The sequence below is a fragment of the Temnothorax longispinosus genome, unplaced genomic scaffold (assembly GCF_030848805.1).
Source record: "Temnothorax longispinosus isolate EJ_2023e unplaced genomic scaffold, Tlon_JGU_v1 HiC_scaffold_19, whole genome shotgun sequence".
Taxonomy (NCBI): Eukaryota; Metazoa; Arthropoda; class Insecta; order Hymenoptera; family Formicidae; genus Temnothorax; species Temnothorax longispinosus.
The window spans coordinates 80,248-107,121 of record NW_027270003.1 but is presented as its reverse complement, the minus strand read 5'-3'; the positions used below and the strand labels follow the sequence as shown (position 1 = coordinate 107,121).

Below are 26,874 nucleotides of genomic sequence, written 5' to 3'. Positions count from 1 at the left end.
CGACACAAGCCGATTCGACGACTGCAACTTGATCAACGTAAAACTCTATCTAAACTCGGAAGTTTATCCGTACGACGATCTGAATTTGGACTTTGGCAAACACAGATGGGCGATTCTGTACGATATGTATGCGCGTTTCTGCAAGGGCTACTACGGATACGAATATCTCGAGCCGAGTCTCACCGTTTCGACTTTTCTACGTAACGGCCCGTTCGTGATCATCGATTGCTCCCGCCAAAACGAATCCGTCAAAAACGCCACCGTGGATGTCAGAATAGAATTCGACTGCATGGAGAACGTACCGCCGAATACCTCCGCGTACTGTCTCATCATACACGACCGCGTGATTGAGTACAACCCGTTGACGAATGTGGTGCGCAAAATAGTCTGAGTGTTCGCGGCAACGTCGACGTGAATATTATTTTTTCTCTCTCTCTCTCTCTCTCTCTTTCCATCAGTCTCCGATACAATTATTTAGAGGGGCAAGGGAAGGAGGGAGGGGGAAGTATAAATCAGAGTGTCGCGAGACGGTTTGCAGAGTTGCACGTCGTTCCTCGCGACTGACGCATCGACGAGGGAGATAGAGAGATAAAGAAATCTCGTCATGTCCGTACCAACGTTCGTGGACCTGCAAGGATTCCTCGTCGGGATGAAATTTGTCGTGAAGGAGGTGGCGGTGCTGAGAAAGGGCTGCGTTCTGACGCATCACATCTTTACGTACCCCATGCCGTGGAATCTCCTCACAAAATCGGACAAATCGTGCGCTACCTGGTTGATTCGCAATCACCATGGATTACGATGGGAAAACGGAAACGTGCCGTACAGCATGGTGAAACGCCTGATTACGTCGGCCGTGCTTGGTATGGAAGAAGAAGAAGAAGAAGAAGAAGACGATGACGACGAGATGCCGACTCTCGTGTACGTCAAGGGATGCCAGAAACGAGAATGGCTGGTGGATCTGCTGGAGAATTATGCGCGAAAAAACCTAATCGTCGAGACTCTGGATGCGCATTACGAAGATATCGAATCTTTGAATAAACTAGATGACACCAATACTATGCGATGTGGAAAACATGAAAAGAATTGCGCATTACAAAATGTAATAAAACTATTTAATTGGTGGTCGCGCGCGACGCCATAAAAATTTGCGATTTTTAATAAATAAATTATATATAACTTTTTATAATGTTTTATTTCTTACTCCTCCTCCCCTCCCCCATCATTACCGTTAGAGTAGGCTTTACTTCCCTCTCTCCTAAAAAAATCTACTGCGCAGTTCTATAAACATTAATTCCCCCTCCCGCTCCCTCTTCCCCCACCTCCATATCATTACTTTTTGGAGTTGTCGCGTATACTCGAGTAATTTCTAATGAGCAGTCTTGTCGCGATCGCTTGTACTGACGGACAACTTCTCAGAGCCTAGAGAGCGAAAAAATGTTCTCCTTTGAAGGATGCAACAGCAGCAGCAGCAACAACGGTGCAAAACGCGTGAATGCCGTGAATTATTACGTGCCGATTCACAACGTTGAAACTCAAACGTATGAGGCCAGATGCAATAGGTAAGTTTCGTTTGAGAGAAAATTAACATATAGAGTCTCCCCCAGTTTTTATATCTTTGCATATTGTAATACTTTCGAATAATAAAACTACTTTCATTTCTTTTATCCAGCATTTTGGGGGACCGTCGCGCGGTTCGCATACTCAGCAGACGATACGCGCTAACAGCTACGGGATACAAATTCCTCGAAATTGGCATCAACGTGGGCCCACCGAGCTATGTGGAGATTGCCGTTGGAGATCATCGAGGAAAGGAACTGCTGTTGTCTCTCGAAACGTGGAAGGCACTCTACGAGCAACGACGAAATATTCAGAATTTCTTTCGCAACGACTTTAAAGATGCCCATAGTTTTATAAACGTTGGACCGCTAACGGTGAGTGTTTATACGTCGGTTAATAACGTCAAACTCATACGTCTTGAATCTGTAAACGTACGCTTGATGATGACCGAATCGACGCTGCATCGTATGTTCGATCTCGATCGGTGCATCGAAGCGAGATTCGATCGTTTGGTCAGAATCCTTGCGGCGGTCGATGCAAAATTTGCGCAGTTCTCCGATATCGCGTCCACCGTGACGGATCCCAGGGAAGCGTCGAATGCAATATACGCTAGCGATGCGTTCAATACGAATCAGCTCATCGATTGTGAGCTCGCAGCTTTAGTTTTTTAGCACGTAAGATATATTATGTAAAAGAAGAGGCTTTTTTTACACCTTAAAACGAACGATGTATTTTTCTTTTGCGTGCGTCTTTTCTTATACCTAACTTTTATCATATGTTGTTTACGACGAACGTGTTCCGACAGGTTCGATGCGTTATCGGGTCGATCATCGTCCCGATGACGTCATTTTTTCCTTTGTTTTTCACGTACTGCGTAGATATATTGTTTAGTCTACGCGATAACACCCCCCTTTTCCTAGAAATATGTTGTTTACGACGAACATGTTTGGACAGGTTCGATGCGTTATCGGGTCGATCATCGTCCCAATGACGTCATTTTTTCCTTTGTCTTTCACGTACTGCGTAGATAGATTGTTTAGTCTACGCGATAACCGCCCCCCTTTTCCTAGAAAAATGTTGTTTACGACGAACATGTTCCGACAGGTTCGATGCGTCATTGACAAAAAAACACGCTACTACGCAGTGCGCTATCGAGTTAGTCTTACCATTGTGCGCCGCCTAGCGGCGTTGTTGCGAACGAGGCCCCCGCGGCCCGGCGGACCCCGCGGCCCCCGCGGCCCCCGCGGCCCCCGCGGCCCCTCCACGCGGCCCCCGCGGCGCGACCGCGACGCGGGTGAGTCATCCCGGTGAGTAATCCCGGTGACTCATCCCGGTGAATCATCCCGGTGAGTCATCCCGGTGGTATGTCAAGGTCAACCCCCTCCCCCCCCTTTTCCCCGCGAAATCCGATACCCTTGTGTAACCCGATACCCTTGTGTAACCCGATATCTTTGTGTAACCCGATATCTTTGTGTAGCCCGATACCCCGCTCCTCCCCCCTCCCCCTCACCCCCCGCGAAATCCGACACCCCCCTTCCTCACCCCCCCTCGGAGCCCCCGGGCCTGAACCCGCCTAGTACAACTACTTATATTCTTAAAATAAGGCTAAGGGCCGGTTGTTTCAACCTATTAGTAAGCTACCTGATAGTTAAATCACATGTCTATCTTTGTCCAATGTAAAGGATAAACAAAGACATACATATGATTTAATTATTAGGTAGTTTAGCAACAGGCTGGAACAACCAGCTCTAAGAGAACATGCAAAGTTTTACGTTAGTCACTTCTTTCGTTTTTCTACAAAAAATTCCTGAAAAATACCTTTTTCTGACCTTTCAAATCAGAATACCCCCTTAAGTATTATTTCGCAGAAAATACCCGTTATTTAAGAAAGAGAAGGAAAGATGCGTAAATAAATCATTCGTAATATGTATAAATGTACGTGGTACGCAGTATATCTGTTTACTTCTTACTACTATTATTCATTTGCACACAGAACGATTATTCAATCAGTGACGATCGTTATGTAATACATGATTGATTATTACATAATGCAGTATGATAATTGTTAATATACATACGTTAAAGAACTGTATTAACATTGCGTGGACACCATGTTTTTGGAGCACTTACCCAGAAACTTTTAAGTCCAAAAGATTTTTAAAAGCGTTTCTGTGTTACAAAAAAATCTATAAAAATTCATGTATTTTTAAGATTTCAAAAAGTGATTTCTATATTTACATAGGCCGGAACTGTTGCAATTTCTTTTTAGTGTTAAAACGTCAGGAGGAAACTGTAAAATACGAAAAATTGACTGTGCCTTAAAAGACCCACGGTGTCCGCGGAGTGTAATGTCAACAAAAATGAGTTAATTATATATATTGTAATTGTATTTTAGCAAATAATATGTAATTATTTGTTGTTATGTTATTATTATCAATAATTTGTAGCCTACTAGAAAAATTAAACTTGAGAATATAAATAAATATAAAATTCGGACATTTTAACAAATAATAAGATTTACTTATTCTCACCGACTTCTTCGTGTTAATTCAGCCTTATGTGGTGCCAAAATATGCGATCTCACATCAAACTTAGGAGCATGATAACACTTTTTTTTCTTTTTTTTTCAATTAATTAAGAAAAGAACAGAAGAGAAAGAACGTTTTAAAATATTTAAACCATCAAATGCAGACTAAAAAAATTTAGCAATTTTGGACTTTGAACTGGAATATCTTATTATAGAGGACACGTAGAGCACAAGTAAAGACAGTTTTATTATTTGTATAATTTGACACCAACGAATAGATTGAACCCATTCAGAAACGCATCAATTCAGTCGTTATAGCTGAACAATAAATCTTGCCTGCGCACAACCGGCACAACTAATTGATCGCCGTAAATGTAGCCAGTGCCTTGCTTCACGCATACTTGGCACGAAACACTACAATGTCTCTTAATCTTTGAAAAAATGCCGTTGCATATTTTTGAAAAATTTAATCAAAATAAAAAATACCTATTTAATGCCAAAAAACTTGGCGCTGCTACATCAAATAACTTAAATTTATAATATATCCATTAATATTATTTATAATATATTTATTATTAATATATAATATTAAATCGTATATATTTATATAAAATATTAAATCGTATTATTATGTCCACACATCACACACATTTTAATTGTTTTTGAATATTTTTAGGTGTAGTAGCGCCAACTTTTTTTACATTATAAATATATATTTTTTTAATTAAATTTTTCTAAAAAATATATATCAGTTTTTTTCTAAGCTTTATTTATACTTAGTGTCATTTTCTAATAGACTTTTTATAAGTAGGCAAGCGCCTACTTACATGTAGAGAAGCCTTTTTTGTACGTTTTTTTTTTAAGGTTACTTATATATTTTATTTATTGCCAAAAAGGAGCTTTTATACAACAAAAAGATTTTATTAAATGTTTTTATTCACCACGATCGTGGTGTACTTACTACATCTTGATTTATTTTACAATTTAGTGTAACATATTTTATTATTAATTACAATATCTGTTAGGACGGGCAGGTCAGGGATGACGAAAATTAACCGGTTAGGATTAATGAACTGGATTTTTTATTATAACACGTGTACACTCGAGAATGTTCGAGACGGAAGAAGAAGAAGCTAACGTACATACGTGGCAACGAACAAAAGTGAAGTGAAGTTTTTGGAACGCTGTAGAAGACAGCGTCATCTAAAGTAACTAGAGAAAAAGACGATAGCGCCACCACAATCCGGCAGCGCTACTGTTAGCCATTGGTAAAAGATTTATAGAGAGTAACGAGGGCGCGAATTGTTCAATCTCTAACACCCTCCCTCAAGTTGCGCCCGGGAATAATCGATGGGTTGAAGTCCCAGGCCTGATATACATCTCGAATGTCTAACTCCAGATAAGGCTTTAGTGAGAATGTCGGCGATCATCTCCTCCGTAGGAAGATATACAAGCTTCAATGCGCGTTCATTTATCGCCTGGCGAATGAAGTGGTGTCTGATATCTATGTGCTTGGACCTGGAATGAAACACAGGGTTTTCAGCCAACAGTCCAGCACTACGGTTGTCATTGTAGATTACAGCGTCCGCGAGATCCGCACGTCCGAGTTCCTTGAGAAAGTTGGTAAGGTACATGGTCTCCTTGGTAGCGTCGGCTATAGCCATATATTCGGCCTCTGTGGATGATAGAGCAACCGTCCTCTGCTTGCGTGATTCTCACGTTATAGCGCCTCCGCTGAGTGTAAAAATGTAACCGGTGTAGGAACGTCTGTCAATGGAACAATTGCCCCAGTCGGCGTCCGCAAAGCCTCGCAACGGTTGATTATCCTTGTGAAAGACCAATTCGTAGTCGGAAGTCCTCTGAAGGTATCGGAGCACGCGTTTGGCAGCAGCCCAATGCTCGCTGTTGTGACATGAGTTGAACTGACTAAGAGCACTAACAGTGTGCGCGATGTCGGGGCGTGTTCCCACGGCAACATACATCAGTGCCCCGATTAGCTCTTGATACGGGTGATCTTCGGTGTTGTCCTTTCCAGCGTCTGTGCTCTTCGTCAGCTTGACGCCTAAGGCGATGGGAGTGTTGACGGGCTTACAATCGCCCATCTCAAAACGTTTGAGAACCTCTTTGACGTAACCTCGTTGACCAAGATGAATGCTCTCCCCGTTGCGCCGAATCTCGATACCGAGACAGTATTTGGCGGTGCCAAGATCTTTAACCTTGAACAGTCTGGCGAGCTCTCTCTTGATTCGATTTTCCATATTTCGATCGTTGGAGACAATCAGGATGTCGTCAACATATACGAGTACAAAAGTAAGTTTTCCCTTGTCGACATAAACACATGGGTCCGCGTTGGTAGGAGTCAACCCCATGCTGCGAAGTGCCTTGTCGAGCTCCGCGTACCATTGCCGTCCGGCCTGACGCAGGCCGTAGAGAGCCTTCTTTAACTTGCATACCCTATCCGGGCCTTTGATGTCCCTCAGCATGGCGTGAACTCGCTTCAGAATCTCAGGATCCTGTTCTTGATGGGCCATCCTCTCCAAAGTTGGCTGCAACAAATCCGGCAATTCCATGTATATATCGGTATCGATTTTTCCGTTTAGATACGCGGTCTCAATGTCTAGTTGGGAAACCGTCAAATTGAATTTTGCTGCCAATGCCATCAGCAGTCGAAGCGAACCTAGGCGGGCGACCGGAGCGTAAGTCCCGAAAAAGTCGATGCCTGGGCGCTGAGCGTATCCCTTCGCGACCACGCGTGCTTTTCTTCGATTCAGGACTCCGTTGACGTCGAATTTATTTCTCAAAACCGTGCGACATTTAATGACCTTTCCATTCTTAGGTCTCGACACGATATCGAAAGTATCGTTGAGGACTAAACTTCTGATTTCTGAATACACCGCGTCGAACCATTCATCCTTATTCGGTCCGGATATCGCCTCGCAAAAAGGGATTTCGCATGCATTGAATGCGAATTCGGCATCTTCCCACGTCTCATCTTCGCTTGACTCGACCTGATTTCCTGCTTCTCGTGGTTCGGCGACGGCAGACACCATGTTGTATCCCTTGGCGGGTCGACCCGGTTTGCCCGTCAATATTTTGCGCGGTCTACCGGGACCACGTCGTAATTGATCGTCTGCTGGATCCGATTCCTCTTGGTCAGCATCGTTCGCAGCGTTAATTGGCGGGTTCTCATCGTGACCGCCCCGATCTGGCTCCTCATCGTTCGGTAGAACCCCCGCATCAGGGTGTGTGTTTCCGCCAATTTCAGTCTCACCGCTTGTCCCTGGGCTCTGCTGATTATCTGAAACAGAAAAAAGGTTGCCCGAGGATCCATGGACAGGATCTTGGCCCTCCCTGGTCTGGAGCTCGTTGAAGAACTTGACATCTCGCGTCACATGAATCTTCATCTCAGACGGCACCCAAACGCGATAGGCCTTGGACGTTTCGGAATATCCGACGAGAGTTCTTTCAATTCCTCTTGGCAAAAACTTGCCCTTGTCAGGAGATTTGTCCATGATGTACACCTTGACTCCAAATTTCTGCAGATATTTAAGGCTGGGGCGCCTGCCCGTCCACACCTCGAAGGGTGTCTTCGTACCGAGAATTTTTGTCGGGCACCGATTTCTCACGTGATTGGCGGTTGCAACAGCTTCGGCCCAAAAAGATGTCGGGAGTCCGGATTCCGTCAACATGCAGCGAGCAGACTCGACGAGTGTCCTATTCTTCCGCTCGGCTACACTGTTTTGTGCGGGTGTATATGGAGTCGTTAACCGTCGTTGAATTCCAGCCTCCGCCAGTATTTTATCCATAGTTGCGTTGCAAAATTCCTTCCCGTTATCTGACTGCAGTGCTTTGATTCTCTTACCGGTTTGCGTCTCTGCATAATTTTTATACTCCAGAAACTTGGATGTCACCTCGGATTTGTTTTTCAGAAAATAAATCACGGTCCAGCGGCTATGGTCGTCGGTAAATGTGAGAAAATATCGGGCGCCGCCCCGCGAGTGTGTTCGCATGGGACCGCACAGATCCGTGTGCACTATTCCCAGCAAGTCAGGTGACCTTTTGTCACGTTTCGGAAAGGGTGGTCTTGTGAGTTTTCCGGTGGCGCAGACATCGCACGGAAGAAGCGCGTCGTTGACCTTGAATGTTAAGCCGAATGCCATCTCGTTCCGTAGCATGAAAGACATGTCGTTCCAGTTCAAATGGCCAAGCCGGCAATGCCATTCGGTCGCGCTATTCGAGGCATTCGTAGCTATGCATGCCGTGTCATGTCCCTCACGTAAGAAAAACAGATCACCCTCACGATCAGTTACCATTTTCACAACACCGTTAGCGTCTTTCACGTATGCGTGTTTTTCGGTAAACAGGACTTTATGATTTTTATCGACTATTTTCGCGATCGATAAGAGGTTCGTTCGAAGGTCCGGTACGTATAGCGCGTTCGCGAGCGTAACCTCCCTGTTCCGTTTACCGTTCGAGACTGTCACGTTCACGTCACCCTTGGCCGTCGCGCACGCGGTTGCCTGGTTTGCTAATTTTATACCGTTCTCAGCTTGTACGTTCTCGCGAATAACTTGGCGTCCTTACAGAGATGCGACGTGCATCCGCTATCGAGACACCACCTTTGACTCGTCACATAATTTGACGACCTGCTCGCGGAGACATTAAAGATTTCGTTTGCGTAAAAAACATCACTCGCGGTATTCGCACTTTGGGCTTCCCTCTTCTTCTTGAAGCAGTCCGCGGCCTTGTGGCCCTTCTTCTTGCAATAGTGACACTTGTATCTTGCTTCGTTCGAGGAGTTTTTACACCTAAACAAATTTAGCCCCCCCAAGTGGATTATTGATATATTTTTTTTTACCAATCGTTTGGTGGTTGATTGGTAGTATTTGGTACCGTATTCAAAACGTTCGGTAGTTACTCGTTTTTCTAGGAAATCAAAAACAAATTTTTGATCTTCTTTTAGCCCCCCCACTTTAACTGTGGTAGTTTTTTTTTTTTTTTAATCGATTGGCCATTGATTGGCAATGTTTGGTACCGCATTAAAAACTTTTGGTAGTTGCGCGTTTCTTTAGAAAATCGAAAAAACAAATTTTTGATCTTCTCTTAGCCCCCCCACTTTGACTGTGGTAGTTTTTTTTTTTTTTTAATCGATTGGCGATTGATTGGCAATGTTTGGTACCGCATTGAAACCTTTTTCCGACAAGATCTTGCGTCGGAAATGACGTCATAAAATGAAACGTTTTGATTGGATAACTCATGACGCGGCGTCGTGACGCGACGCGCGACGCGTGTAGTGGGAACGCAGTATTAGTGAATGTGTGCAATCGTCACTATACATAACTGGAATGTTAAAATAAAATTTTCAATAACTTACAGCTCTTAACATTACCAATCGACCACTAAACGATTGGTAAAAAAAGAATTTAAAATTCCCAACAGTTAAAGTGTAGGCGCTGAAGAAGGTTAAAAATTTGTTGACAATTAATTCTTTCTTTTTAAAACGCGAAACTACCAAAAGGTTTCAATGCGGTACCAAACATTGCCAATCAATCGCCAATCGATTAAAAAAAAAAAAACTACCACAGTCAAAGTGGGGGGGGCTAAGAGAAAATCAAAAATTTGTTTTTTTCGATTTTCTAAAGAAACGCGAAACTACCAAAAGTTTTTAATGCGGTACCAAACATTGCCAATCAATCGCCAATCGATTAAAAAAAAAAAAAACTACCACAGTCAAAGTGGGGGGACTAAAAGAAGATCAAAAATTTGTTTTTGATTTTCTAGAAAAACGAGAAACTACCGAACGTTTTGAATACGGTACCAAATACTACCAATCAACCACCAAACGATTGGTAAAAAAAAATATATCAATAATCCACTTGGGGGGGCTAAATTTGTTTAGGTAGTTTTTACCGCCTTGTTGACGGCCGGTGGCGCCATCCGTCGGTGTCTTTGACTGTTGCTTCGAGAACATGGCGTTCGTGTCCGCCTCGGCGTTCTTGTAAACCTTGCTGTCGCGCTCTTTGATGATCTTGATCATCAATGCGTCTATGTCCGGCAGATTGTCGCGAGATTTGATTGCGCAGCAAAAGTTGTCAAAACTGCTTGGCAAGCTGTGAAGCAGCATTATAGACAGTAAATCGCCGTTGATCTCGATATCCATATTATGCATTTATCCACCGTATCCATGTATCGGGATAAGTAATCTCTCACGTCTTCGTCCTCGCGCATTTTATTTAATAATAGTTGTTCCAAGAGCGCGGCTTTTCTCATAGGTCCCTGGGAAGCGTAAACAGATTTTAACCTGTCCCATACCTCTTTGGACGTGTTGCAGTTCCGAATATGCTTAAGTTCCGTCGGACTGACGGACAAGACTAGATCACTCTTCGCCTTGCGATCCTGGATGGTCCAGTTGTCCAGCGCAGTTTGTGCCGCGGCGAGTGCTTCGCCTTCGCCGGTCACGGTGGGCCTCGGAATGTCGCCATTAACGTACGGCCACGAGTCGTTTTTTATCAAAAGCGCCTCAACTTGGATTAACCACGTATCGTAATTATGCTTCGTTAAGAGTTCGATGCGCGTCGAATTAATCGTACTCATGTTTGACATAGCTATTCGTGGCTCAACTATTTCGCGTCGTAGTTCGTTTCGCGCGTACGCGATTAAGCACTTCCGATAAAGGCGTACACAGAAAAAGTCCTTCGTTCGATTTTCGTCGTTCGCGAAACCGCTGGGCCCATAACCTGTTAGGACGGGCAGGTCAGGGATGACGAAAATTAACCGGTTAGGATTAATGAACTGGATCTTTTATTATAACACGTGTACACTCGAGAATGTTTGAGACGGAAGAAGAAGAAGCTAACGTACATACGTGGCAACGAACAAAAGTGAAGTGAAGTTTTTGGAACGCTGTAGAAGACAGCGTCATCTAAAGTAACTAGAGAAAAAGACGATAGCGCCACCACAATCCGGCAGCGCTACTGTTAACTATTGGTAAAAGATTTATAGAGAGTAACGAGGGCGCGAATTGTTCAATCTCTAACAATATCAATTAGTACAACATTTTTTATATTTACGGTAATTTCACTTCTTTACATTAACATTATATGCAGCAACTGCACGCAAAGCCTGTTAATAATTTTTAATACAACTTACGCTTGTTTACTCTTGCGTAAATTAGATGCAGTGTACATATAATTATAACAGAAATTAATAAATAGCTTTATTACAAAGAATATACTTAACAATATTATAAAAAAATTAAAGAACAAAAATGCGTAGACATCTATCAGATTTTGTTCTACCCAGCTTTGAGATCTCAGCGGCGTTACTAAAGTTCCATTTGGATGACGGACGGTGTATTCAATGCTCCAAACAGCTAAATCTAATGGCGGTATTGGCCGATCCCGGAATTCACTGGATAATTGCTTCATGTTTCTTGTATAACTGTACAAACAAATGTTTTACTATTAATGATGTAATACAAAAATTGTATTTTAATTAAAGACCGCATCTTCATTAAAAAGACAAATAGGACAAGACATAAACAAAAAAGCAAAATTTTATAATTTATTATTTTATAAGCAATTGTTTCTAAAGGAATTAATAAATTGATTATACTAACTAAACATTAGAGTTCAAACATTATTTGAAATGTAAGTATATTGCTAAACTGTTTAAATAGTAATAATTAAAACATGATCGAAATATGATACCTATCGTTGTAAAGTACTTCTTCAACTGCGTGCAATATGGACTGCGCGGACAAAGTTTTAATATCCAAGTGTATGCCAACGCCTTTAGCTACTAATATTCTTGCATTGGGTCTTTGATCCATGAAGAAAGGCATTACGATCACTGGTATACCTTTCCAAATGGCTTCCTGCGTACTGAGGAGGCCACCATGTGTCCAGATTGCTCTTACATTTTTATGAGCTAAACACATGAAGGCATATTATAATAAAGTGTGCAAATTAGAAACTTGCACTTTACTTCCTCATTATTACAGATCGCTACCATTCCTCCTATTTTATTTCGTTCACAAAAGCTCCTTTTATGAGGAAGCTTGTATTTTATTTGTTGCATATTTATTAGTATTTATTAGTTTGGCTTCTTCATAAAGGAAGCTTTATGAGCGAAATAAAATAGGAGGAATGGTAGCGATCTGTAATGATGAGGAAGCAAAGTGCAAGTTTCTAATTTACACACACGCAGAAAATTTTTCTCGAATAATGTAGAATACTCATAATAAAATTTACTAGATTTGCTAGGTACCGGTAAGATATACGCGTATTCAACCGGAAATTAATATATGACAATAGAAAAGTAATAGTTTGATCAGATACATCTTGTAACCTAAAGGTAAATAAATTTGCCATACTAACAAGGAAATATGAGAACAGTAAAAAAAGTCCCATACTAGTATGTGTATTGCGACGCTATTTCCCTATATGATTTGTCCCGGCCCGTGAGGCGGGCCTGAATCGCGTAGCAAGTATATGATCGGGTGACAGAGCGGATCTCGAAAGCGAAACGAAACAATGTTGGGCGCCAGGTGTGGATACGGTCACACCACCGTTTACTCTAACTCGCGAAAAGTACTCTACATGAACTCTACAAAGATCCGACATAAACTCTAATTATCGACACAACTCTTAATTCACACGTCATGACACATCCGCTCTGGCCGATCGCGACGACTGCTCAGGATTTTCGATAGAGGGTCGTGGTCCTTACATAGGCTGAATGCGGTGGGGTTTGACCGTGGTGAGGCGAAACAAACACAAAAGAAAGCACTCAAGTAACATGTAAATCAATATAATATAAGAGAAAACTGGATAATGGCGTTACAACTTACAGGACGCAGAACCAATATTCTCGGATAATTCCTCGCAAAATAAACGATACGCGCACAATAATTTCTCGCAAAATAAACGAGACGCGCAATATAACTCAAGGTTTTCTCGCAACCTAAACGATACACGCAAAATAAAGTTCCTCGCAAACTAAATGATACACGCGATACAACTCAAGGTTTCTCGCAAACTAGACGATACACGCAGTATAGGAGTTCTCGCATAACCCCCTCGAAACGTAACGCGAAGCCTCGCCGCACGGTCCACACCGCGAGCACGTGATACTCACGCCTAATTCAGCCCGGGGCGTGCGGTACTCTCAGCCGGAGTAAACCTTACTCTAAATTTCTTGACGTTAATCGCGGTCGAGTTCGGGCACCTTCTTCGAGGAGGCTGACTCTATGACCGGTATGCCGACGCCTCACACTTCCCGTACCGGGCGCGGTAATTTACGTATCCCGGAGGCCGACACGCCCCTGAACGGCCGGACGCGTGGAAAGCCCGCACGACGAAGTTTTCACTACGCGAAAACTAACTCTAACGGAAACGCAGATATCTTATACACAGATCGATAGACGCGATACTCATAAACGGTAATCTCGAAAAGCTCGAAACGGTAACTTAACTCTAATGACTGTTGAGCCGATCCGCGAGGTTTGATCTTGCAACACGCGGTCGCTCGTCGTTACTCGATTACACTCAAAATCTTATACCACACCGGTCGAGTCGGGAAGAAACGGACGCCCCTTCGGTATTATTACGGGGAGTCAGCGGGCGGGCTATGTCTTACCCGTAGAAACGAAACGGAAAGCGATAATCCCGGCAAGGGATTCACGACAATGACGCGTAGATAAGGAAACTCTCAAGCAAACCTACGCGTCTCTCTCAAAAATATAACGCGAAACGGTACTCGACAACTCGCCCCGCTGTTCCCCGATACCTGCAGTCCGGGATTGCTGGTCGTTTACATCTCGTCCTTCCTTCCTTCACAACGTAACTCCTAGGGCCGCCGCCCTCGCTTATTCCCGGCGCAACGGGAAGGCCCTTGCCGTACCTCAGCCCACGCTCGCGATCGACCCAACAGTGCCGGGATCGTTTCCGCGGCTTCGACTTGCGGCCCTCTCGATCAGGGCGCTTCACCGCACCGGCGGGTGGCGCCACGCTGTCGAAACGGGCCCTCCGGCCGCTTCTTCCTGAAAACTATAAACTCGGCAGTACGCGCGCAATACAGATATGGGAATTGGGAAGACTGGGACGTGCACACGGTGCAACGTCACAACTCCTCCCCCCCCCCCGGAAAGGACCGACCAGGTCTTGACCATTTGGCCTACAACCCTCAATCCCGACACCGGCATACGGGTGCTTCTCCCGACTCAACACGGTTACTCTTAATTCATACACTCAATCATACATTTCATATTCGAGACAAGGCTCTCAAAACGCGAACAGGACCATGAAACTTCGGAGATCAATTACGTTATACCGTCGATTCCGCCGACGTAAATTAGGAGGCCGCTCCCTCGGATTCGGCCCGTCGACGCCTCCAGTACTGGGTCGGGGTCCTCCACTAGCTCGGACTTCCTCGGTCGCTCTTCTTCGGCGCGTGATACGCCACCTCCGGGGACAGGGAGTGCTCGGGTAGAGGTGGGGCGTGATATTGGTTAGCCGCGAGACATGTCCTTTCGAACCGAGTGGCGAGCTGCTCCAGCGAATCGAACGTTCGGAAATCGTCCCGATGGAGGGCCAATTGCAGTCGTGGTAGCAGGTTCCGGTGAGCATAATTGAGCTGCTCGTCGACCGACCACGGTGGACTAAGACGGTCGAACAGGGTAGTCATACAGGTGAGATAGTCTGCGGTTGACTCGTGTTCACCCTGAGTACGCTTCCTTATCTCCTCTCGCAAGGCAAATTGAAAGTCGGGATCCCCGAACCGGGACCTCCATGCCGACTCGAACCCCGCCCAATCTCTCCACCGAGATCTCTTCTGACGGAACCAATGTAACGCGATTCCGGACAAGAAAAACGGCAGACATTTGAGGATGTCGTCGTCTGCCACCGGGAAGAGGGCCCGGCCCTCTTCAATCCTGATTAGAAATGCCTCGGCGTCGGTTCCCCGGGCTCCCGAGAAGCTGAGATTCCACCGTCTCATGGTGTTATACACGTCTGGGGCCGAGGTTTCGGCTCGTCGCGGAGCCTCGTTTCTTGGTCGCGCCCCCAACCACGGAAGCTGGATTGCCGGTAGAACCTTCCGAGCATCCCCCCGAAAGTCCTGACCTCCATTGGCTCCCAGTGCGGGTTTCTGGCGCTCCTTGGGTGGGGATGTCTCAGCCAGTCCGTCCCGAAGGGTGCGTTCATAACGCTGTAATCGACTTCGCAGAGTCGGGACAATTCCCTCCGTCGACAGGCCTCTTTCTATCAACTCTTCATGCAGTTGCTCCATGGACAACTCCGAAATCCACGCATCCGGGTCGTCATTGGTCGCCATCGCTTAAGTTCACCCGGTATACGGAGTCAAAATATTATTCGCGGCTACAATCGACCACGGTCAACGTGAAACCTCCCCCCAAATACCGAAGGCTCGAAATGTAAACACCGCGTGACTTCACAATAACAAGTCGGCAGCAATACGAACTCGTTATATACTCAGCCCCCCCCCAAAGTTTCATGGTCATGGCAATATTCGATAAAGGCGAGCGGTTCGCTTCCAGCCGCACAATATAATCAATCAATACAACTCAAAGCAAATAATGACAGAACAGATAATCTATCGGCAGAATATTACATTAGGTAGATCGCGCATATCTCCATAAACTTCCCTTATCCTGGGTACCAACGTTTGATTGTCGAGTGCCTACTTACATATTTTCTCACCATAACGGTCTTATAGTCTGGTAGGTCTTTCTTTACTTTGCATGCAGAATCAAACTCTGTGGCCAAAATTATATGCGCTATCTACCGACGTCATATACCGAACATTGATATCCACAAAATTACAAAAATCATCCCAAAATTCACAACTAGAATGGTTCGCCACACCAACGTCAACGTTTAAATTTTCGTGGGCCCCACGTTGGGCGCCAAATTTTGCGACGCTATTTCCCTATATGATTTGTCCCGGCCCGTGAGGCGGGCCTGAATCGCGTAGCAAGTATATGATCGAGTGACAGAGCGGATCTCGAAAGCGAAACGAAACAATGTTGGGCGCCAGGTGTGGATACGGCCACACCACCGTTTACTCTAACTCGCGAAAAGTACTCTACATGAACTCTACAAAGATCCGACATAAACTCTAATTATCGACACAACTCTTAATTCACACGTCATGACACATCCGCTCTGGCCGATCGCGACGACTGCTCAGGATTTTCGATAGAGGGTCGTGGTCCTTACATAGGCTGAATGCGGAGGGGTTTGACCGTGGTGAGGCGAAACAAACACAAAAGAAAGCACTCAAGTAACATGTAAATCAATATAATATAAGAGAAAACTGGATAATGGCGTTACAACTTACAGGACGCAGAACCAATATTCTCGGATAATTCCTCGCAAAATAAACGATACGCGCACAATAATTTCTCGCAAAATAAACGAGACGCGCAATATAACTCAAGGTTTTCTCGCAACCTAAACGATACACGCAAAATAAAGTTCCTCGCAAACTAAATGATACACGCGATACAACTCAAGGTTTCTCGCAAACTAGACGATACACGCAGTATAGGAGTTCTCGCATAACCCCCTCGAAACGTAACGCGAAGCCTCGCCGCACGGTCCACACCGCGAGCACGTGATACTCACGCCTAATTCAGCCCGGGGCGTGCGGTACTCTCAGCCGGAGTAAACCTTACTCTAAATTTCTTGACGTTAATCGCGGTCGAGTTCGGGCACCTTCTTCGAGGAGGCTGACTCTATGACCGGTATGCCGACGCCTCACACTTCCCGTACCGGGCGCGGTAATTTACGTATCCCGGAGGCCGACACGCCCCTGAACGGCCGGACGCGTGGAAAGCCCGCACGACGAAGTTTTCACTACGCGAAAACTAACTCTAACGGAAACGCAGATATCTTATACACAGATCGATAGACGCGATACTCATAAACGGTAATCTCGAAAAGCTCGAAACGGTAACTTAACTCTAATGACTGTTGAGCCGATCCGCGAGGTTTGATCTCGCAACACGCGGTCGCTCGTCGTTACTCGATTACACTCAAAATCTTATACCACACCGGTCGAGTCGGGAAGAAACGGACGCCCCTTCGGTATTATTACGGGGAGTCAGCGGGCGGGCTATGTCTTACCCGTAGAAACGAAACGGAAAGCGATAATCCCGGCAAGGGATTCACGACAATGACGCGTAGATAAGGAAACTCTCAAGCAAACCTACGCGTCTCTCTCAAAAATATAACGCGAAACGGTACTCGACAACTCGCCCCGCTGTTCCCCGATACCTGCAGTCCGGGATTGCTGGTCGTTTACATCTCGTCCTTCCTTCCTTCACAACGTAACTCCTAGGGCCGCCGCCCTCGCTTATTCCCGGCGCAACGGGAAGGCCCTTGCCGTACCTCAGCCCACGCTCGCGATCGACCCAACAGTGCCGGGATCGTTTCCGCGGCTTCGACTCAGGGCGCTTCACCGCACCGGCGGGTGGCGCCACGCTGTCGAAACGGGCCCTCCGGCCGCTTCTTCCTGAAAACTATAAACTCGGCAGTACGCGCGCAATACAGATATGGGAATTGGGAAGACTGGGACGTGCACACGGTGCAACGTCACAGTATATTCGACGTTGTAGCTTGAATTGCCAACTTCACATGTCTTGGATGGAACGTTGTTTTTTAAGACAGTATAGGAAAAATATAATCTAGAATGGTACCTATTGTGAACTGTATAGAAATATTTGTTGCGTATCTGGCAATAGTCTATGTTCTTCATAGAAATGCGATAGTAACCGCGATCGTGGACGACGGAAGGTGCGCGGCGCGAGCGGCAACGTGGGCTCGCGCGGCGAGAGGATTCGGCTCGCGCCCGCTACGCGGCGCATCGCCGGTATATTCTCGCGTAATTAAGATTCAACATCGACCTTTATATTTAGGGCAGCTCGGCAGGGTCCCTACAGCGTTCTTAAGTTCGCACGTGGCGGACAGCTGATCGCCACAGCCTATAACGGCAACTTATTCAACTTATGTTTTTTGACATGACTGCAACAGACGTCTCGTTTTTTGTTCATCAGCGATATTCGGGATAAGACACAATCGGACAAGATATAATTGAATCATTCGTCTTTAAATTAACGTAGTAAAACGCGCTCTTGAAAGTCCCATACTTGATGGAAATATTTACTTCTGTGTATAGTTTTATTTTTTGCTCTCTAAATTTTCCTATACTTTCTTGAAATCTTTTGCATATTATGACTATATCCTAGCCGTGCAAGATTAGTATGGTATTTACTTTGTTCGTGTATACTTGTATTTACGAGAAAAATTTTCTGCACGCACTTTTTTCATTTTAAATTTAACCTTTTTATGAATTGAAAAAGGGTTTCAGCTTAGTAGCACAAGTGGAGTTTTACAATTAACGCAATGTCAAATCGATATTGACTTTGGGAGCTCAAGCTACATGGTCCATATATGGACTTTCGCATATGGACTTGATCGCGTATAAAGCTGGATCTAATCAACCAAATTTTAAAGAATAATAATAATAATAATAATAAACTTTAATAACGGGTAATAAACCCTTTAGCGTACAAAAGAAAAAGAAAAAGAAACAAAAACAATAAAATTACACAACATAGTATAAAAAGCATTTAAGTTACGAGAGTAGACGATAAAGTTTTCGGTTAAAAGTTGATGCAGAGCCACCAAAAGAGTCAACCTTATTGGAGAAATTATTTGCAGATGTTATCAGCTTATTTACACAAGAATTTGCGCTATTATACAAAGTACTGTGATACTCGATGTGGAAGATGGAGTACTGTCTTAATTCTCTAGTCGGGATGTTAAAATAGATACGTTCCAACAAATCTGGGACAATCAGTAAAGTGGTTGGGAAGCTTAAAAATAAATGTAAGGTCAAAAGATAGTGTCTTGTTTTCTAAAAATAGCAGATTTAATTTATCTAATATAGCGCAGTAGTCATGGCAAGTAATTGACATAGGATTACCTAGCCAATAAGCAGCCATACGCAGAAATTTGTGCTGCACACGTTCAATCAATATCTGATGGCATTTGAAATACGGAGACCGAACTATGGAACAGTACTCTAACTTAGGGCAAACTAACTTAGAGTATAATAATTTTAAAGTGGTTATATTCTTAATTATATATGAAATAGGGGTAGAAAGGACTAAAGAATATAATAAAATTAGAAACAGCCCGATATCTTAAAATTTGCGGAAGTTAGAGCTATTACAGACATTTCCCAAAAAAATATGGACCTTTGATCGCGTATAAAGCTGGGCCTAATCAACCAAATCTTAAAGAGTTATATATGAAATAGGGGTAGAAAAAACTGAAAAATATAATAAAATTAGAAATGGATTGATATCTCTAAATTTGCGGAAGTTAGAGCAACCACAAACATTTCTGCAAAAATTCTAAAGAGTGACCGCAAAAACAGGCCAAAAATAGCCCCTTTTTTACCCTTGAATTTAGACTTCTACTTGATACTAAATGATAGTCTATAATAAGGCATGAATCCTCAAAAAGTTTTAGATTGAGCCGGCTTTTTATTTTCAAGATATAGAGGGTCAAAGTTGGTGATTTCACCAACTTGCGTATTCGCTGTTTTAAAACGTTGAAATGGAAACTTACATAATAATAGGTTCAAAAAACGTATTCGTTCGCTGTTATGTGATTATTTACAAGTATACGCAAATATATGTTAGTATAAATGTGAAAAAGATATACGGTTACATTAATTTGTGCACTCATTCGGAACCCATTTTGTCGTAACATTTTTTTTCAATTTTTTTACAGAATCATTTCATTTTTCTGCATATCACTTCATAATCATTTAAAACCGTTTTATTTTCAGAAACTTTTATGTAAGTGTAAGCATAGGTTCTTATTTAAATAAGACGCGTCCGATATTCAACGATCTAGGCTGTGTTCGGAGAGCGCACTATCAGTGCTAGTCGCTCCATCTGCATCGTTCATTAGATATTAAACGAGGATAGATTGACATAATAGCGCTGATAGTGTGCTCTTCGAACACAGTCCCAGGATGGCGGTACGCATGACAGCGAATACGCAAGTTGGTGAAATCACCAACTTTGACCTTCCATATCTTGAAAATAAAAAGCCGGTTCAATCTAAAACTTTCTGAGGATTCATGCCTTATTATAGACTATCATTTAGTATCAAGTAGAAGTCTAAATTCAAGGGTGAAAAAAGGGGCTATTTTTGCGGTCACTCTTTTATTAAAAAAGAACCGCTTTATCGATCATCGCCAAATTCAATCCCAATCTTTCTTACATGATACTCTATCAATTAAAAAAAATGCATCCTGATATCTCAAAAATTACGGAAGTTAGACCATAAACGGACAACAAAAGCGTTACACACACACACACACACACACACACACACACACACACACACACATTCATACATATACACGGACATTTTGTACAAAAGTGATTTTTCGGCGTTTCAGAACATTCTAAACACTTTGCCAAAAATATCTGAAAAAAAAATTTTTTCACGAAAACAGCTTTCTCTATGAGAAAGCAAAATACATTATAATATATTATAATAAATATAACAAACATGTTACAATAAATGGTAAATTTCAACTATTACCATGGAAATCTCACATTGATACAAATTGATAGAAAATTTCATTAGCTGTACATGTCTTTATGAAACTAATGTGACTTTATGACATTTTCAATCAACAATTTTGTCGTCTGTGTATAATTTAAAAAAAAAGGCAAGTTTCTTATTATAATAAAAATCACCCTCTTATTATAAAGAAATTACAATATATAGGTAATTGTAATAATTAAAAGCTAAAATTGTTTTAGGCGTGAGAAAACTACAAAATCGTCCAAACATTACTGCGAGATACTCAGATTAATTTAATACAACAAAAATTAATTTTCTTATATTGTAGTTATTTTTAATATGTAGTTGTGCTGTAATTATATATATATATATATATATATATATATATATATATATATATTTTATATGTATCTATCCACAAAATATTTGTACATATATGCGATGTTTTCATGTCTACCGATATTTTACCAAAACACGGATGGTTGATGTAACAATTTGAATATGTATTACGTAAAAGTAAGTAATACTCACAATAATTATACATTTTATTTTGCTCAACGCTATTTTGAGAATGGTATTACAATAATATCTAAAACTCAAAATTATAGATATTCTAATGGTTAATAGAGAAATATTAAACTTAATTATAAGAATTTTTTACGTTGATAAGAGAATGTACGAAAGGCAATGGCTAATTAAACAAATATTACGAGAAAATAAAAAATATGTATCTTATGTTTCTTGCACGGAAAAAAAGAGTAACTATTATTGCTAAATTTAGTCGTAAAATATGGATAACTAACATTTTTTGCAGCAAGAGCTATATTTTTGCAGCAAAAACAAAAGGTTTTGCTATTATTGCTAAATTATAGCTCTTGTTGCAAACCATATTTCACGACTAAACTTAGCTACTTTTTTCCGTGCGTATTCTCCTAGAAATTGAGAAACGTACATAAAACTTCGCTTTGCGGCATCCATTTCACAACCATTACATTATTCGGTATCTCAAATGGCACATCAATATCTAGCTTCCACAGCACTCGTTGCTTCAGTTTCGACAAAGCCAGTATAACGATTTTAATCTTGTCTAGGCCGACATCTTTCCATTTCACATTTGTTCCTAACGATATTACAATAGCTCCATTCTTTGCTTCGTCGAGAAATACGCGCACATCCTGCAAAATAATGGTAAACTAAACATTTTGATGTTGTACAAAAATACGTATCTTAATCCCGAAACATAATCGTATACCATATAACCAATATGTTTACAAGCAGATTGTATGTAATAGTAAGCAAAAAATTGTATTATACATTTATTCAAATAAGATTCATACTCGACAGTTAATTTTCTTATAAAAGTCATTGTGATAAATATAATATTTGTAAAAGTCATTGTTATAAATATAATATTTTTGTAAAAAATATCTTTACGTTTCTAAATTTAACAATATGCAAAACAATAATATTTATCCTCAGTTTCAAATTTACTGATTCTTATAGAAATTAATTAATAATAATTTAATAAATAAAAATTATATTATATCACATACGTGATCGTTACTTATTCAATTATAAAGATGTTGAAAATATAGCATATTTAAAATATATTTTTTATACATTAATTCCTACACTAGCACCCACGTCTAAAAACCATCTTTATTACGTTTTTCACACATGCATGTTGTTTGAGTTTATAGTTATATGTATAGGTACATATATATATATGCAAATTGTATGAGAAATAAACGTATGCAAAAACTTTAATCAATTTGGAAATATACATAAAATTTTAATTTTAATAGACATTTTTCAACCATAATAACTGCGCGCTGACTAATTGTCAGACTTGCAACACAGTTGTAATTGAAGTAAAATCTCCTCTCCCCCCCCTAATTAAATCAATTCGATTTAATTTTTTATGCTATATGCATCTAAATAACTACAAAAAATTATTGCGAAAAATATTATCTCAGCCAGGGTTCGAACCTGTGGAACCTCCTTCATTCCGTGAAGACGTCGTATCAATTCGACCACTGAGGCATGTGGTAATATTTATAACAATAACCTAATATTATTATTGTAGAACCGCATACTTAAGCCCGCGTATAACAATAATAAATTTTTTTGCAATAATTTCTTTACAGTTATTTAAATGCTTAGCATCAAAATTAAATCGAATTAATTTAATTAGAGGGAGGGAGGGGATTTTACTCCAATTACAACTGTGTTGCAAGTCTAACAATTAGTCAGCGCGCAGTTATTATGGTTGGAAAATATCTATTAAAATTAAAAATAATTTAATGCGAACATCTTGTGCCCTATCGTTATATATGTTTGATTTCTAATTATTTGAGCTTATCACAATTATTATACATAAAATTTTTATACAATATTATTATTATATTGATTTAATAAAAGCAAAATTACAGATTTTGCTTGATCTAATAATTTAGTCACAGTTTTGCTAATTAAAACAGTTAGTATTTGTTACAATATCCTGAATGGCACGGAAATATCTGTGCCACACAAGAAGGAATGATAAATCCTAATTCGAGAATCTTCGAATACAGATAAAATCTAGATAATAATTTGACCGTTAAACACACGACAGAGTTTCGTTAAAATTATAAAATTTCAGTATACACAGCTTTTTTCCTATAATATTCTAATTCTATTTTTTGTTAAATTGTGTTTCTCAAGTATTAAGTTTCTCAAAAAGTATAATTTCTCTTACCTCAGAATACGTCACAACTATCTCGCCGGCAATTGGTTGCACGGCTTGGGCATTTAGACCTGCGATCTCCAGAGTGTTCGGCGGCAATGGGATCGCAGGCTCGAACGCAGGATGACTATTAATTAGTACTATGTTAATTCTGTCTTTTTCTATTTCATGTAATGGCTTCATTGCATGGCCTACATATTCCTCAGTAAGTCGTTGAATAATAGGGAAGTAATAGTAATATCTTATGAGATCATCCATAATAAAATATAGAGCATTCCATGTCCTCAGCCACAAACCTTCAGGTTTCGCAATGGATGCAGGGTTGGTTCGAACAGTCGGATAACTTGGACCACCGACGTAATCCTTCAACCAAGGTGCAAGACTATATAGAACATAGCCTACTATGGGTGGCTTACCTTTAGCAGCCTGAAAAATAATACCTACATACAATGGAAAAAGCTAAAACTAAATAGTTATTACATCATAATAAATAAATAAAATAAAATAATTTAAGTACTATTTTGCAAAACTAAAACACTTAATTGATTCCATTTTCTAATGTGTAGTTCAGTGAGTGTCCAGTGAGTGCAAAAAGTATTCGTATAGAGAAAATTTTTTTTTAAATTTTATTTTTGAAAAAAAATATATATACACTAAAAACCTATTTCGTTGAATCAACTAAATCTTTGTTTGGATATGAGCAAACAAATTCTTTAGTTAATATAACAAAAAATTTGGTTAACATAACAAAAATTTTTTAACATAACTAAATTTTTTGTTATGTGAACCAAATTTTTGTTATATTAACTAAACAATTTGTATGCTTATATCCAAACAAGGATTTAGTTGATTCAACGAAATGGGTTTCTCAGTATATGAGTTACAATTTATTAATAACGAACAAAATAGATTTTTTTTAAGTATTTCAACTAAAGAATGTAATAATTAAAATATTTTGTCCTGATAATAAATAAAAAATTGTACTATTTGGATGCATACCAAGTATTCGTACAGTTGAGAAATTGAGCTTGTAAGATCGTGAATATGGTTATTCTCGGGGCAGCTATTTTGTTTACATTAGACAGTAGGTTATGCTTCCAATTATGACTTTTAAAGAACAAATAATGTCAGTATTACTGCATTATTTAAGCAAAATGGGTCGCGAAGGCAAGGAAACAAGCGAAAAAGAACGAAAAATTATTATTGAAGTACATAATCAATATAAATCTCTCCGAGAAATTGCTCAACTCGTCGACAAACCCCGATCGACAATTCAATCGATAATTGATTATTTTTGTGAAAAAAAAAACAGTGAAAAATAAACCGAGGAGTCGTAATCTTAAAACCACAAATCTTAAACAAAACCGACAAACGTTTTATAATCCGTCAAATTAAAATACACTCAAAAACAAGTGCTAACAAAGATTACAGCCGCACTTAAAAATCGCGATGGACACGTTTCTAATATCAATTCTATTAAAGGGTTGCTGGAGTGACGGCCGAACTTTCTCGGTGTCGATAATGTCAACATTTCTAATTTTGTTTTTCCTATATCTGTCTTTGTCTAACGAAATGACATCTATCCTTGTTCGATCGCTGCGCCATCTCTTTTGCTGCTCTGCTTACTAGCCTGCGTGTATATTTTTGTGAAAAATATACACGATTTTTTCGAAGCTCAAATTTTTTTTCCAGGCTTTCAATCTCAATTTCAACGGTACGTTATTGTTTGTGCACGTATTCTGAAGAGTGGGAACATTTCATTTCGTACATATACCCTATATATCTGTTTATATTAGAAAATATGGTTATGTGACAGCATTTTTACATTTTTTTTTCAATTATCACTAATTTTTTACATTCCCACTCTTCATTAGTACCTATACTCGTGCTCTTCCCTCGCGCGCGCACGAGTCTCGACGACCGCCGGGGACCGGGGACAACAAACGTTCCGCCTGCCCTGCCACCCGCAGACCCGCAGTGCGCGTGGCTTGAGCGAACCGACAACCGGCTACGAGCGACTACCGTCCGCGACGGACGGGCGGCATCGGCGGCGCGCCGCGGACTCGAGACCTGTAAAAGGATTTTGCAATCTATAAAGCCGTTTCAAAGAACGAGCCCTGACTGTTTCTGTCGGTAATTATTTCCTGTCCAGGATCTCCTTAATACGGTTCGAAATGTGTGCTGCGAGATTATAGATATCATGGCCGTGTTGCAAGGAAAAAGTTCTGGGTAAATGCAACTTTTGTTGATTAGGTTTATTACAGAAATCACGACACTCCTATGTATATATATATCGTGCTTTATTACAATTAAGTAAAAGGGAGTACAGCGAGCGCGCCGTGGAATAACACGTGGAAACTTGCGAGAGCGGTATACGACCTTCTCGAGACACGCCGGAAAGACAGTGAGTGCGAACGCGGCCAGATGTAAAAGTGCGTGATGCTACGGAAACGCGGCCCTAATGGTGGGGAGTCATAAACGCCGCGATCTATCGTTCTCGACGCAAATCGATATATCTCGCCCTAGCGGTCCTAATTTTTGTCGCAATACTCAACACTCCCACTCGACAAAAATATTAATTATTACACGACAATATGCCACTTTCTTGTTTCAAACGATGAAACTTATCTCTCGGTAGCGCCTTAGTTAATTGGTCAGCCAATTGATTTATTGGTCGGCACATACTGCACGTCGATGCTTCCATCGAGTTGTTTCTCACAGGTGTAGTGATATTGCACGTCAACATGTTTTAGCCGTCTCAAGGATTCACGGTGCTTGACTAGACGTATCGCAGCTTGATTGTCACAATACAGAGGTATTGGCCCTTCACCACATGGATTGAGCTCCCACATGACTTGTTTCAGCCAAACTGCTTCTTTGGTTGCTGAACATAAGGCCATATACTCAGCTTCCGTCGCCGAGGTAGCTGTTGCACCTTGTTTTTTCGAACTCCAGGAGATCGGTCCACCATTTAGAAAGAAAATCCACTCTGTGGTGCTTACACGAGTATCCAAGTCACCAGCGTAATCGGAATCGCAATAACCAGTAATTTTTAAGTCCTTATTTCCGATGCCGTACACAATACCATGGCTGATCGTCCCCTTAATATAACGCAATATCATTTTAATCCCATTCCAATGCGCTTTGCTTGGTTTACTCGCGTATTGACTCAAAACGCTTATAATGTAACCTAAATCCGGACGCGTCGTTACCATTAAGTACATAATTGACCCTAGAGCTTCTTTATACGGGTAACAATTACTATCTTCTTCGTCGTTATTTGCTGTAAACTTCATTCCAGGATCGGCAGGCACAGAAGATGGCGCACAGTTAGCGTGAGAGAACTTGCTTAGAACCTTTTGCGCATAGGCAGTCTGATGCAGCTTTAACACTCCAAGACTTCTGTCCCTCTCGATCTGGATACCTATAAA

At 41.3% G+C, this 26,874-nt stretch overlaps 2 protein-coding genes across 5 annotated transcripts in view; one reads left to right on the top strand and one right to left on the bottom strand.

The window, feature by feature from the left end:
* The window catches only part of LOC139823803 (UDP-glycosyltransferase UGT5-like), a 126,426-nt gene that overhangs the window by 75,645 nt on the left and 23,907 nt on the right, over window positions 1–26,874 (bottom strand). For 3 of the 4 annotated variants that reach the window (XM_071796290.1, XM_071796293.1, XM_071796291.1), the window contains 4 exons: window positions 23,456–23,869; window positions 21,671–21,893; window positions 11,794–12,013; window positions 10,873–11,524 (listed from right to left, as the gene is read on the bottom strand). The exons of the other annotated variant lie outside the window; for it this stretch is intronic. In XM_071796290.1, coding sequence (XP_071652391.1) covers window positions 11,230–11,524; window positions 11,794–12,013; window positions 21,671–21,893; window positions 23,456–23,869 — 1,152 coding nt within the window. In that variant the 3' untranslated portion in view covers window positions 10,873–11,229. Of the gene's footprint in view, window positions 1–10,872; window positions 11,525–11,793; window positions 12,014–21,670; window positions 21,894–23,455; window positions 23,870–26,874 lie in introns of those variants that run through there. 4 annotated transcript variants of the gene reach the window in all.
* Window positions 605–2,228, top strand: LOC139823815 (uncharacterized). The gene is made up of 3 exons (XM_071796298.1): window positions 605–860; window positions 1,451–1,559; window positions 1,670–2,228. The coding sequence occupies exons 1-3, from the start codon at window positions 605–607 to the stop codon at window positions 2,226–2,228; spliced, it is 924 nt and encodes a 307-aa protein (XP_071652399.1).